This window comes from Staurois parvus, unplaced genomic scaffold, assembly GCF_062004578.1.
Source record: "Staurois parvus isolate SC_StPar_1 unplaced genomic scaffold, SC_StPar_1.0 ptg000136l, whole genome shotgun sequence".
Lineage (NCBI taxonomy): Eukaryota > Metazoa > Chordata > Amphibia > Anura > Ranidae > Staurois > Staurois parvus.
Genome location: NW_028317932.1, coordinates 660,004 through 675,536, shown reverse-complemented (window position 1 = coordinate 675,536; position 15,533 = coordinate 660,004). Strand labels below are relative to the sequence as shown.

At 40.1% G+C, this 15,533-nt stretch overlaps 1 protein-coding gene across 3 annotated transcripts in view; it reads right to left on the bottom strand.

Annotated features, from left to right (window-relative positions):
• Positions 1 to 15,533, bottom strand: part of PRKAG2 (protein kinase AMP-activated non-catalytic subunit gamma 2) — a 431,449-nt gene that overhangs the window by 276,489 nt on the left and 139,427 nt on the right. For all 3 annotated transcript variants that reach the window (XM_089673113.1, XM_089673115.1, XM_089673114.1), the window contains exons 2-3: positions 9,663 to 9,734; positions 3,936 to 4,212 (exon numbers count right to left, since the gene is read on the bottom strand). In XM_089673113.1, the coding sequence (XP_089529239.1) occupies positions 3,936 to 4,212; positions 9,663 to 9,734 (349 nt within the window). The remainder of the gene's footprint in view (positions 1 to 3,935; positions 4,213 to 9,662; positions 9,735 to 15,533) is intronic.

Here is a 15,533-nt window from a genome sequence, read left to right as displayed (position 1 = left end):
TCAGCAGAAGCACCGGTTGGTTGATCAGGTGTCCTGGTAGGACAGGACAGCCCATTAAGGTGTAGAAGGCAGAGGGAGGGGATGTTCCCCACCGCTGCTTGTAATAGCGATCCAGCAGCTTGTTAGCCACTCAGATCCCTATTACAAGAGAGCCAACCATTGGCTCTAAAAAACAGCATCATCCCATAACGCCAAATGACGTACATGTACATGATTTGCAGTCAAGTGGGTAGAGGAAGGGGGAGAGGGGAAGGAGTCAGGAAAGTGGAACTTCACATGTAGGGTGAAGAGTGAACCTACTGTACAAAGAAGGTTTTTTCATCTTCATGTATAGAAGTTAAAAAATCCTTCAGCCTTCACAACCACTGGGTGCACAAGAGCGATTTTTTGCTACAACTAAAATTGTCCATGGTTAGTTCCTACCAACTGTTACATAAGCAGTGTAGTAGCAATCAATCATGCAAATTTGGACCATTGTATTATCTCTAGAACATGCTACACTCCAAAGTTTTCTATGTGTTTCAATTAAAAGCCATACATTGCAGGTCAGATGGTTTGATTGACAAGTCAGGCTCAGCCAATGGGTACCTTTGTCTCACATAATGCCATTTTTTTAATAACAACCACTAAGGGCAATGGATTTATTTTTGGATTTTCTTTCCTTAAGGATCCAGATTCTGTTCCGATCAGCAGGGGATCTGTGAACTGATCCCCTGCTGATCAGAGCAGCGTGGGTGGATGACACGTCCATGTCCACACAGTTTCTGCAGAGCGGACAAGGACAGAGCCCACTCTGCTTTATGGGGAGCTGGGAATAAACAGACTCTGCTGTCTTTTTACACCTAGCTACCTCCAATCTGCTCCGTTTAAACGGAAGAGGATGGAGTTCTCTCCCGCTTTTTTAGTGGGCCTGATTGGACCCAGAGGTAGGCAGGTTTAAAAGGACACAAGTCCATTTACATCCACCTGTCCATAGGGATGAATTGACCTTTTGGTCAGGTCCACCTGCAAAACTGACAGGCAGACCTGATCGGAAGGCTGGTCTGAAAGGGGCCTAAAAGGTCACATTACACAGAGGTAAAGCATTCACAAATACTTTAAGTTTTCTAAATGTATCAACAGTAGCACACATATTGAGACATTTTTAAATTGTAAGCTCTAATGAGCAGGGCCCTTTGTTTTCTCTTTTACCAAAATGTATTGTTACTGTAATGTCTACCTTTATTTTGTAAAGAGCTGCGCAAACTGTTGGCGCTATATAAATCCTGTATAATAATAATAATTTCACATTTTTGTACTACAGACTATTGCTAGGTATTAGCTGTATTTAGGTTAAAAAGAAGCAGCAAAATGACAGTACTTTTGTTCCACGGGATTACTGGGAAGAAAATTGGCTTTGAAAATAGCACTTTCCACCATACCAACTTCATTTAGCATATCTCTTTTTCTAACAATCCCTTGAAATATTCATATATTCATCCACTGTATAGAAAACTGCTTTGCATAAACCATAGCTAAGTATATTAAGAAGGGAAATAATCCAAGACTAATGTTTGAATAACATGTACTCTGCTGTATGCTGTACTCTAGAACAAATGTTTTCTATCTGCAGTGTCAGTGGTGAGTCAATGAGAAACATCCGTATTTACTAAGAGGAAAAATCAAAAGTTATGAGAGAAGAATATTCATGGCTCATCAAAATCACAGTAAGGATCAATCTAAAGTTAGCTTTTCTTTTGAAAAGTGTAAAACTATACATCACAACACATCCGTGTGAACATAGTACACGAATGGCTCTTTTAATTCTCCCGGTATAAATAGGCTGGCCAGGAATGTGCTGCTCGGACATTCTTCCCTGCCTCTCATTGACAAAGGTATTATGTTCTACTTATCTGTTTTGGTTCTCTACCACTGTTACGTGGAAAGAGCTGCTGACCGTGCAAAAGCCACATGTGTCAGCACTGCAGGACCACAACATCCACAAGCTGACTTGCTTCCTTTTTATTGAGTACACAGTAGCTGTACGAAAAAGGGGCCCAAACATCTGTTTCTAATGTTTGTCATGTGCAGTGTATTACTGAACAGTAAATACAAACCTATTACTACAATAGGGTAGCTCTGAAGTCTGATAAAATTATTTGAATGTGCGTTTATGAGTTTGTATGAATTTACAATGAGCTGCAAAGCCCCAGTTAGCATAATGCAGTGAAGTAACCAAATTCTTAAATATATATATATATATATATATATATATATATATATATATATATATATATTCCACTCATGGGAACTTTTAATAGAAGTCAACCCTGGAATTCTCCAGAATTGCATCCCATGTACTAATACACTAGATCAGCTTTTCTTGACCTTTTCAGAGGAACCCTTGAAATAACTTTCTGGTCTTAGGGAACGCCTGCTAAAAATGACTGTATCTGCAACTCATGATACATTAGTGTGATGCTCAGTCGGAAGACTGCTTCTTACATGGTTGTGGGAAGAATTACCCCCTTAAGATCCATGGTTTCATTGGGAACTTATCTGAGAGGCAGAAATTGATCACTGCTCAAGGAACTCTTAGTACACTCTGGAGGAACCCTAGTTGAGAAACCCTATGCTAGATAGTTTCACATTTGTAATGCAAGCTGATATATGCACAATCACATCAGCACACCAAAATATGTTACAATTTTATGTGATATCACTGTAAAGATTTCAATTAACATGCAACTTCCAAAAGTAAATTGAACACTTAAACCACAGTTTGTCTATGAGACAACAATTTCAAACATTTTGGTAACAGCCTATGAAAAGTGAAGTACTCATAAAAGTAAATCACAAAAAGAGTGTTGTATATCTTAGACAATATTGGGAGAGTGAAGAGGGAGACCTGGCTATAACACAAAACACTGGCTTGATTGCCAAATTGTGCACAATTGCATTAGAAGTAGTCACCTGGTGACCATACATGCATATTGCTGCATCTACCCTCACAGTCATACATCATTGAACTTCTGCCCATTGCATGACACTGGAAATTTATTTTGGCCTCATAATTCAGGTAACTGTAGGTATATTATTTAAAATTGTTCATGGGCATATTGAGATACCCAATTCACATAGTGAAACACATGCAATAATTAGTTCACTGCAGACATTCATAAGGTGCACTGAGGCTTCCAATTCTGAGCTGAATGCACCATAAAAATGAAGGCACACAATATCAGTTCACTATACATGATTGACCTGCATTTATTGACAGATAATACATTCAATTCATACAAAAATAAGGTGGGAAATAAAGTGTTATACATAATACCTATGCCTCAATATACATGTCTTCACAATAAGAACGATTGTCATTGTCCAACATTTCTCCATCCTGACAACAGGCAACCCTTTGTACAATCCAGTCATAGCCAGATACGAGCTTTTGGCACCCAAGAAGTGCAGTAGTCAAAATACTGTTGAACTTTACATTGCAGAGGAAAAGAAGCAATCTTTTGCACTCTATTACAGCCAACAATGTGGTATTTTTATGCATAGATCCTGCATCCAGACACCTATAAATTGAATTTCCAGCTTCTTGTAGAGATCTTTGATGACCCCAAAATATGGGCACACTTTTATGCAATTGGTGACCAGCTCAAAGGGTTACTGACTTCAGTTTATCTCTGCTGTCTACCAAAGTTCATTAGAGGCCCGTTACTGAGAGGGGCAGGAGGGGGTATGCCAGAACCAACTGCCACAGGATGCAGTTGTTATTTGCCTACCGCTCAACAGGCACTAGACTGGAAGCTGAGGGGGCACTCGGCATGAGGGAGGGGCCAGGAGTGCCAGTGGGGGACCTGAGAAGAGTATTAAAAACTGTTTGGAGGCAAAATTCCTTTTATATGATATGACATATATGATACTTTAAAAATGTGGTTCTTTCCTACCTTTTCTTGACCTTGTGAAAAATTTGATGCCCCCAGGTGAGGTAGATGAGTTGGAGGATGCAGAATCTTTGGAAGAAGATCTAAATATGCCACTGAAGCTCATCCGGCGAGGGGAGCGAGGAGGTGACTCTTGGTATGGAAAAGGAAACACAGTCTTTGGGGATCCTGGGCTATACTTTGATTTTACGGGGGCTGACAGTGGGCTAGAAGGTCGGTTTTGTAGAGATTTTGGGAAGAAGCTCTTTGAAGGGCTTCCAGTACTGCTGGGTTCCTCTGTCTGCAAGGACAAGTGACAGTATTTGGTTAATAAATAAGTTATTTGCAATTGATATTTAAACAAATCAGAACAGTTGTTCTTATCTCTTCAAAGTCTAATATCTTATTTATTGGATGATATAAATAGCCATAACACTAATTATGTAATGTAAATTAAAAGGCATGTAACAGAAAACAGACTTCATTAGAAAATAAAACATGGCCACCTAATGTGAATTCTGTACATAACAGAACACTAGTTCTATTTCAAATGTGCTTTTAATAATAATGAAAAAAACACAGCTGAAGAAATGGTCTTCTGTGTTTTAATTTATTATGTTTTCAGAGCAGTGGTGCATAAGTGTATCATGTTACTGAGCTGAGATTTCCAACACCTAGGTAATAGGAAGAAGAGATCTTTATGTCCTTTCAGCACCATGCCCAGTCTCTACATTCACAACCTTGTCATGAACACATTGAAAGGGAGCACAACTGAGAGTTTCTTGGGTATGACAACAATGGGAACAAACAATAGTAATACCACTAAGTACAACCCCTGGCAAAAAGTATGGACCATTCTCTGGAAAATATTCATTCAATTGTTTGTGTAAAAAGAAAAAACAATCACAGACATGCCTCAAAACTATTTTCATTTAACATTCCAACCTTCTGGCTTTAAGTAACACTTAAAAAAATAAAAAAGAAAGAAAACTGTAGTCAATTGCAACTGTTTTTGCAGATCAAGCAGAGGAAAAAAATATGGAATCACTCAATTCTGAGGAAATTATTATGGCATCACCATATACTTTGCCGTTCTAAAACCAATATCTGCATTAGATTACATCTGCTAATTAGACTGCAGTTAAAGAAGAGTGCTTGCACACCTTGGTGGGCTGTTGCACCAAGCTGATTGACATGAATCATGCCCCCAACACGAGAGAAGTCAGTTGAAACAAAAAAAAGAGGATTATAAAACTTCTTCAAGAATGTAAATTATCATGGAATGTTGCAAAAGATGTTGGTTGTTCCCAGTCAGCTGTTACTAAAATCTGGACTATGTACAAATCAAATGGGAAGGTTGTAAAAGGGAAGTGTACTGGTAGACCAAGGAAGACATCAAAGGGTCAAGATAGAAAACTTAAAGCAATGTGCCTTGAAAACAGAAAATGCACAACAAAACAAATGAGGAACAAATGGGCAGAAACTGGAGTTTATGTCTGTGACCGAACTGTAAGACATCGCCTAATGGAAATGGGATTTACATACAGAAAAGCCAAACAAAAACCATCATTAATACCTAAACAGAAAAAAACAAGGTTACAGTGGGCTAAAGAAAAGCAATCATGGACTGTGGATGACTAGATGAAAGTGATATTCACTGATGAATCACGAATCTGCACTGGGCAGGGTGATGATGCTGGAATTTTTGTTTGGTGCCGTTCCAGTAAAATGAATAAAGATGAAGAAAACCTGAAGAAGACATGCAAATTTCCACAATCATTGATGATATGGGGTTGCATGTCAGGTAAAGGTAAGGGTGAGATAACAGTCATTAAATCTTCAATAAATGAACAAGTTTATATTGAGATTTTGGACACTTTTCTTATTCCATCAATTGAAAAGATGTTTGATGATGATGAATGATTTTTCAGTATGATAATGCATCTTACCATAGGGTAAAAGCTGTAACATTTTTCCTTCAAGAAAGACATATAGGGGGTTATTTACTAAACCTGCACAGTGCACAACCTGGTGCAGCTCTGCGTAGAAACCAATCAGCTTCCAGGTTGTATAGCCAAAGTTTAACTGAACAAGCTGATGTTAGAAGCTGATTGGCTACCATGCGTAGCTGTACCAGATTCTGAGTGCTCCAGTTTTTGTAAATCTCCCCCATAATGGCATGGCCTGCAAATAGTCTGGACCTCAATCTAATTTCTATGCTGGAAATAAAAGAAAGTGGTCCATGACAAGACTCCAAACTGCAAAGCTGACCTGGCAACTGCAATAAGAGAAAGTTGGAGCCGGATTGATGAAGAATACAGTTTGTTGATAGTTAAATCCATGCCTCAGAGAATTAAAGCTGTTATAGAAGCCAGTGGTGGTGCAACAAAGTACTAGTGGTGTACTGTAAATTCCATAATATTTTCCTCAGAATTGAGTGATTCCATATTTTTTTACTCTGCTTGATCTGCAAAAACAGCTGCAACTGACTACAGTTTTTTTTTCTTTTTTTCCTTTTTTTAAGTGTTACTTAACCATTAGCCGCCCGGCCAATGGCCGTTTGGCGGCTTCAGAAGTGTCTCTCCGTTCCGGGTACACGCCATTTGGCGTGCTCCCGCACATGCGCCATTTGCGCTAATGCAGAGCGGCGCAGCAGTGCGATCTGTCACCGGCCATGCACCTCGGACACGGCCGATGACAGATCCGAGTACCGGCTCCCGTTGCTGGTACCATGTGACCTGCTGTGACCAATCACAGCAGGTCACATGACAGTTGTATACAATGGATGGCTTTATTCATGAAGGTTTAGTTGCACACATTTGCAAGTATATGTAAAGGCTGCATTGCCTCGCCAAGGCTCCTCTTTACATCCTAACTCTAAAGTTTTGAGAGTCTCCAAGCTGGAGCACATATATCAGTGGATAAATTAAGGGAAAGTTTGTCTGGAGGGAGCTAACTCCTTCTTAGAGGCACAGGGACACACTGTACCCCAGCAAGAGCAAAATGGCAGCTTAAGGCAACCAGTGTGTCCCCACACCAAATCCAGTGGACAAGCTGTACAGATAAGTGGCAACCACCACAATCTATAACTAGTCTTTGCAGTAAGGTGCACATGAAAGGGCTTTGCACATCACAAGCAGCACAAAATTTCCCAGCACACTTACCAGCTAACATGCAAAAAAAAACCAAATTGACCCCATCTAACAATTCACATTAACAACAGAGGGTTTAGTTGCCTACAATTGCAAATGTTATTGATACAGTCTTTGAAATGAATGAACGCCCACTCGCTTGACACGCCTAGTGCTTACGCATGTTTAGATGTGTTTACACGCATTTAGGCACGTTAGGCATTTTTTCTGCCAAAAAGCTGCTGCTTCTGAATGTGCTGGCAGTATTTTTTTCTTGGCCTTCATTGTTTCTGATGTGCAAAGCCCTTTCATGTGCACCTTACAGCAAAAGCTGACAATCAAACTGACAGTTGAATACATTCTTTTGAGATTCATGTACATGGGTCTCAGATACAGTAGAAAGCTGATGTGCTGATTTTACATAGCTATGAGCTATGTCTTTGTTGCTTTTAAGTGGTAGTAAAGTCTAAAAAAATGTAAGATGCCCCCTGGCAGAATAACGCCATAATGCGCTATAGTATACACTGTATACTAGCACATTATTACAGACTTACCTTTCAAGCGGAGCTCTTCAGCGCTGAGCTGTCACTGCTCCCAGCGATTCCATCTTTGTCTGGTCTTCCTTTTGGGTTCATGCTCTTTGGCTGTTTGAATGGCCAGGCTGCACACGAGGGTTACCATCTCAACACACCATGAATGCAGAGAGTACTGCACATGCGCCAGTGACATCATCGGCTGGAGCTGATGACCATATCTACTAAAGGGCACAGTTTCAAACCATCTGAAAGGTGGTTTGAACAGGTTAGACTTTTTACAAGCTAACCTGTAGGCCAAAGATAAACTTTTGACTTTACTACCACTTTACTACCACTTTAAGTTGATTTCACATTTACATTGACTTATATGGACACAATAAAAATTCCCTGTAAACTGAAAATATACTGTAATAATAAAGGTAGACTTGTGTAATAGATGGAAAAATGTACCAAACATGCAGGGATGCAGTTACTCCAAATTCAATTTTTAACTTATATGCAGAAACATTGGTACAAAAATTTAGCAATGTAATTTACTATGCTTTCTTTTCACTGTTTTACTAAAATTTTCAAATAAAGAAAAGGTTACAAGGTTTACTTTTACAATGTTGCAATGCTTATGAAGGAACAATATAGAGTAACAGAGTAAGGCTAGATTCACAATGTACATGCCTTTTATTAAAAGGTTCTCATTTATCCAGGTCATGGTCAGAGGTGTATTTACCACAAGGCAAACAAAGCATTTTCCTAGGGTGGCATTATTCAGGGGGGCAGCACTGCCCCCCAGTAGAAGGGACACATCCACCACGGGGACCAGGTGGGATCTGAGAGAGGCTGCAGGCTGCTTGATGGTGTATGCAGAGCCTGAATCTTGTTCCCAGGGATATCTGGAGCTGTGAACGTGTCTTTCTCTCTCCAGAAAGGGGTGGAGTGGGGGTTTGTATGTTAGTGGAAGGCTCTCTTGGGTGGGGGGGCAGGTGAGTTATTGGTCAATGTCAGGCTTTCTCCATGGGGGGGGGGGTGGTTTTGGTCTGTGTCAGACTCTCTCCCCCCCGGGTGCTCTGATTCTGATTTTTTTTTGTTGCCTAGGGCAGCACAAAACCAAAATACACCACTGGTCATGGTATAGCTAGTAGTATTCAGTAAAATTTAGGTGGACTCGGTCTGTCAAGTTGCAGACATTCTGCTAATCTAAGCAAATTTTTGGGTTGTAATGTCTTCAAGATTTCAGTACGTCCAGCTGAATGTGACAAACTACTACTGACTTGTAATAATTATATATCTTGAACTATATAAAAATAAGCAGTTCATCTGTTCTAATACAACACTTAAAGTTCGTTGTTAAAGTGGAACAAATATTAAAAATGGCTAACAGGCAGGATTTTTAATGCAGAAGAGACATGCTATGCTGTGAGCTGAAAACCGGGTCACAGGAGTGCGGAACGAACTGCACTCCTGTGATCCACAGGGAAAATACAGCCTGGCCTGGCTGTACTTCTCCTTTAAGTAGAGTCATTTAGATATACTAAAGTGTGAAGCAAGGAGAAGTACAGTGCAGTGAAGAAAACCTGCATAATTAAATTATCTAATCATGAGCAGGGAAATTCTAATAAGGTGGTCTTGTTCCTTGCATGATTGGATGTCAGCAGAATTACACCTATTTTCACTAACTGCACTACAATTCACCATGCTTTCCATTTTAGTAAAACAAGACCAGTAGTTATGGTATGAAACGCAAGCATACTGGAAATATCATGAAGTCTGTATAGGAGATCTATGTGTGGGAGCTGTGTCTATGCACAAAATTAAGTTTCCACCTTCATAACAATAAAAACAATAGCCAAAGATGCAGCTACAGAGTAACTTGTATTCTTCAGAATTTTACCCCAAGGAACAATATATACGTATTTAAAAATCATTTGCAGAAATACAGCAAAATTAATTTCTGAATTTTCATATTATCTTTTGTGCCCCAGTTACATGCGACAAAAGGCCAATATGCAGTGAAGATGTCATATTCTCGTTATGCGTAGTTGGCATTATGATTTCCATTTACAGCTTCACTTTTCTGATAGTGAACTTACCTTGCGATTTGCATTTTTTTCATTGCTTTCCAAGTCTCCATCCAAAAAGGGCATAGCAAAAGAGCTGAGATCCTAAAAAAGAAAAAAAAAACTTTTTTAAAGTCAGCCATAATACAAGCTGATTTCACTATAGAAGTAAGATAAGAACCATGTCCTTTATGGAACAGATTTCCATAAATAAGATAGATAATTATGTAATTTGGAAAAAATGTAAATTCACATTTAAAGTGTATGCATACAAACTTGTATCCTTTTTTCTAGTTTTGGATAGAATAGGTAAGGGTTAAAGCCCCTCTCAGTTTATTTTTACTGCCTGTATATCACTGAGATTTTCCTGCAGGTCCTGTCCCAAAGAAGCAACATACAATTAGAGGAAATCTCCCAAAGTAAGGGGAACTCTCCTCTTAGAGAATTGTCCCAGAAACAGGGGTTCCCATTTGAAGGTTGGGACAACTAACACTTTGGGGTTTCTTTCTCTTTCCTTTTCTGTAGCAATGGTCACCAGTGCAAACAGAGGGGTGAATCTCCCTAATGGGGACTCAGACAGCAATATACAGTATCCCTGACAGAGAGTCTAACTCTCACTCTATTCCAAACTAACAAAAACACTTTAAAGCGGAACTATACTCAGCTCGAATCTAGCACTATATGCGCTATACATGTAAATCATCACTGGCCACTGACATCTTCAGGCAGCCGGCTTCTGAGTCTGAATCAGTGCAGGGGTGGACAGGCAGGTAAGTAGCTATAATGCAGAAGAGACAAGGTATGCCTCTTCTGCTTTAAAAATCCTGCCTGTCCACCCATTTTCATTGTGGAACCTAAAGTTCCACTTTAAAGAGACCCTTTTTCCTTTCAATAGATTTTATTGAAAAACTTTTTAAAAGAGATACAATGGCGACTGCTATCATGTGTACAGGTAAAGGCATGAAATCGAAGTCAAAAGTGGTCATGCATTAAATAGAAGAACTGTAGGGCAACACAGTGGCTAAATGGTTAGCACTTCCACCTGGCAGTACTAGGGTCCTTGGCTCAAATCCCAACCATGGCACCACCTGCCAGGAATTTGCATGTTCTCCCTGTGCCTGCATGGGTTTCCTCCAGGTACTCCAGTTTCCTCCCACACTCCAAAGACATGCTGGTAGGTTCACTGGTACCTGTCTAAATTGGCCCTAGTATGGATTACGTACAAATGTGAGTTAGGGACCTTGAGGGTTAGGGACTAATGTGAATGTAATATATATATATATATATATATATATACACACACACACGTAAAGTGCTGCGTAAATTGATGGCGCTATATAAGTACCTGTAATAAATAAAATAAGAGACAAAATAGTCAGTATTTTAAAAAGTACATTGATCAGGCGTCGCTGAGTGAGATGTCAGTGTATAAAGTTTAAAAAGACACATTTAAAAAAGTGCTACAGATATACTGTAAATTGTAAGCACATAAATCTGCCTTCATACAGTATACCTACAGCAGATCTAATACCCTGGTTATCACCTGATTCCCTAGGCATTTTCACAGTCAAATTTTCTGACACCTCTGGGTAATGTCTTAGCTTGCTACTCCACACACTGCTATTGGCCCATCATCATAATGGGCAGCATTACTAACCAAAAGGAATGTGTAGAAGGCAAGAATAGGGAAGAGTGCAAGCTTTGACACTGTCAAGAAGTGCTGAAGCCTTGCCTGTCAAATAGCCCAAAATTGCAGCTATAAAAGCAGAGAATTAGAAACTGCTGCATGTATGTATTAGCGCCTTACCTTTTTAATTGGACAAGTGTTGAAACTACAAATTATGCACCGGGTGTCTGGCAACTCAAATCTTTGCCAGATAGACTACCCCATTAGATAGCATTTGTGGACTAGTATTATATTCCAGTTGGCTACTTGTCCTTGGTCCTCATCCCTTCCTCTCCACCTCCTCCAATCACAGCATGCCTGTATTCATTAAAAAAAGTTACGAGGTGTTCTAAGAATGATGGCAGTGTTAAGCAAGCTAACTTCTGTGGTTGGTGCACAGAGGGGAAGAGAGAAAGACACGTTCACAGCTCCAGATATCCCTGGTTACACAGAACCCAAGCAGGAAGGCTATCACTGCAGTACTACTACAGTGCTACACTGGCTACACTGCCAGCTACTACAGTGATTTTCAGCTTCCCTGGTGATCCATCAGGTATGAAATATGCATATTTACATTGTGCCAAACCAAGGCAATCTAAGAATGTAATACAGATCATTTTTTGGAGTTCAGCCTTAAAGTGTTACTTAACCCAGGCCCCTGCATTCACTATATCTGGCCTCCCACAGTACACAGAACGTGGAAATGCAATTATTTTAGTAAATATAAACTGCTAAATAACTTTTCTTATCAGCAGTTAGAGCAGTCTTGTGACTTCTATCAGTGTCCAGCAGAGCACTGGTTAAAGCTTGTAGGAGTTTTCTTTCTGTTCTAGGAGGAACCCCTGACCTCTGTCTGGACAGTGCTGATTGGCCCTGTGCTGATCATATGCACTCTCACATGAAAAAAAAGACCTCTGTAGCAATAAAACACCGAGCATGTGCAGAGTGTCTCCACAGGATATGTCTTTTTGGGAGATAAAAGGGGGCACTGGAAGAAGGGCAGGATCAGAGAAGTCAGGATCAAAAAGCATTTTTTCACAGTTCAGAGGTTTAACTCCTTAGGTTTCACAGTGAGTATATCAGGCAAGGCTTACTGCATATACAGACTGATTTTACTGGGTTTAGTAGCACTTTAAAAATACATTTATTGATGTATTAATGATCACAAAGCAGTATTCATTTTGGGTCTTTTACATCTGGCTAGTGTTCAGCTTTAAATTAATGGGTGTTTCAACTTGCCAGTATCTTCTGAAAACTAAGATACCAGTTTTGGGTGGTGTGACCTATTGGGATTAATTTCTCCAAACACAGCCACACTCTGCCAAACCATGCCCAAAGTTACATGAAACCACAGTCATCCTAGGCACATCACCTCCCTGGTGAAAAACAATACTTATAGGAAGCTCTCTTCCAAATAGGACAAGCCATTAAGCATGCTTGCAGTTTAACAAAACAAAAGACAAGTCTGTTTGCACATAGCTGTCAGTGCCATTCATTAGTTCTTAGGGCTGTTAGCTTGGAGCTGATCTTTTTTGCTGCAGAGCTCTTGATGCTGAGGAACAACTGTAAACCCTGCAGTTCTCCTAACTGCTCTGTGATGCAATAAGTCCCTAATAATAAAGTCCCTAATAATAAAGGACATCCTAACACTTACCTAGTTCCAGTCTGAGCCAGTTCTGACATTTCTCTCACACATAGAAAATTACTTAGAACCCCCAAACATTATATATTTTGTTTAGGCAGAGACCCTGGAGAATAAAATGGTTGTTCTAATTTATGTTGCACAAGATTTGTGCAGCAGTTTATCAAGTACAACTTTTTGGGAAAAATACACTTTAATGAGATTTAGTGAATCCAAACACAATATAATCCCAATTTTTTGGTACAACATAAAGGATGATGCCATACCGAGTAAATAGATACCGAACCTGTCATGCTTTAAAATTGTGCACACTTGTGAAACGATGCCAAACTACAGTAAATAACAATAGGAATAAAAGTGCAGCGCTAAGTAATATGAAAGTTAATTGATCACTCATCTGTGACGTCACGGAGGAGGGGCCAAGACGCCGTGACGTCAGGCCGCCAAAACCATGTAGAGGCCCGGCAGCCATTTTACTCACTGGAAGGTTAGTCCATTACCTGACACTGCTATAACTCTGCATTACCTTTCGCTGCTTGAATTTAACTATTAACTGTCATTCTGTCCTAGATTTCTCATCTAGCACAGAATGACACTTGCCCCCAAGTTCTGTGTGTGCACAGATCTCCTTCAGGGCTTTGAGTCCCGGCAGAGGCCTGCAGTATATCTACACATGCAAGTACCCCGCCTATGTACAAACATGTCGCAAGCATGGAAATTCCAACATTCAGCTTGTCCGCATATGCTCAAGACCCCCCCATACACACACTCAAGTGCAGATATGCTGAATGACTCTGCAAGGACCTGAAAGCCTGGCAGAGCCCTTTGGCACATCTGAGCATCTGCCAGACTAAAAAAGATGGCAGCTGGTAAGGGGACTGAATTTCATCTTTAAAGTGGTTGTAAACCCTTACATTTACCCAGTGAAGTGTCTGGTCTCAGGAGATACACATAGATGAAATAGATCATCCTACATAAGTTGTACATTTGCAGTATTCTCTTCTCTACATTCGTTCAAAGTCCAGAATTTATAAAGCTTGTCTTAGATTTCAGAAACAAGGACTTAGAGCTGAAATTACACACTGCAGAACTCAGTGAGGAGAGCTCTGAGAACTGATTGGAGAGAAAAGCCACACCCCCTTCACACAGCTCACAGGAACAGAGTTGAGGCAGTCGTTCTGCTGGGAGTGCAACCCCTGTAGCCATTTTTCTCTTGGTGTTAGGAAAACTTTTCAGAAGTGACTCAGGCAAATAGCAGGGGAATGAGGCAGCAAACAAAAATGACACTTTAGTGCTAATTGAGACAAGTACACACTATAGAGGGATATGCATTGTTCATATTTCATGTCTTAGGTTTACAACCACTTTAAAGTGTCTGTAAAGGATTTTTTTTTTTAAATAATAAGCATGTTATACCTGTGTGCATGGTTTTGTTCAGAGTAGCCCTGATCCTCCTGTTTGCGGGTCCCACGCCGATACTCCTGGCTCCTCCCCCCTGCCGAGTGCCCCCATAGCAAGCTGCTTACTATGGGGGAACTCGCGTGGGATCACTCCCAAGCTGCGCTCTGTGTGTCTATTGATGCACAGAGTGTGGCAAAGAACTGCCTCTGCTCCTTCCTCACTAGTTGTGATTGACAGCAGCATAAGCCAATGGTTCCCACTACTGTCTCTGAGACCATGAGGAGGGAGTAAGTGGAGAGCTCCTCTGCTCTCATGCACAGTGCTAAATCGAGATTGGGCTCAGGTAAGTATTTAGGGGAGCTGGGGGAAGCTGCATGCAGAAGGGTTTTTTCCCTTAATGCATAAAAAGCTTTAAGGTAAAACCTTCTGCCTTTAGAACCACTTTAAAGTGGCAGTAAGAGTGCCCTTAAACTGCCTATTTTTACTGCCCACCCTACCCCAACCGCAAATGCAAACTAAGCCTAGCCTTGCTAAAACTACTCATTAGTAGTTTGTGTGCCAGAGTTTATACACTAGGATACAGCGGAGTATGGTTTCATGACATCAAACCTTGCGGGCAGTGTCTTGTATTATACAGTAAACATATTTTGGTCATAAGAAAGGCAGGAAACATGCCAGTTCCTCAGTCCTGGCCAGACATGCGTCATATGGGTTTTATACTGTTGTTTGAAATTTCACATAACCTTTGAAAACATGCTGGTTCATATTTTTGTATCATGTAAATTGTTGGCACTATGTGTGTGCAATAGCAATATTCTGCAATAATAATAAACAGAAATAAATTTCCAGCTGATTGAACATTTCTGCATCAGGTCTTGTAGTTTAGGACTTCTATATAGGAAACCTCTCCTGCTATCACCCAAAACAATCTGCACTGCCAAAAGGCACAACCCAGCTTCAGATTTGTGTAACGCTCTGTGACAACATTTATTGACACAATAAATCTCAAATGTGAAATTCCACAGCAAGTTAGATTTCTTTTGGATACTGATACCATACTGACTCATTTACACACAACAAAAAATACATGACACATCAAAATAAAAGTTTTCCAGATTCAGCATTTGAGTTTAAGTGATATAATCTTTAGCTATACATATGGTTACAGTTAAAGACCTGAAATCAACACTTTTGT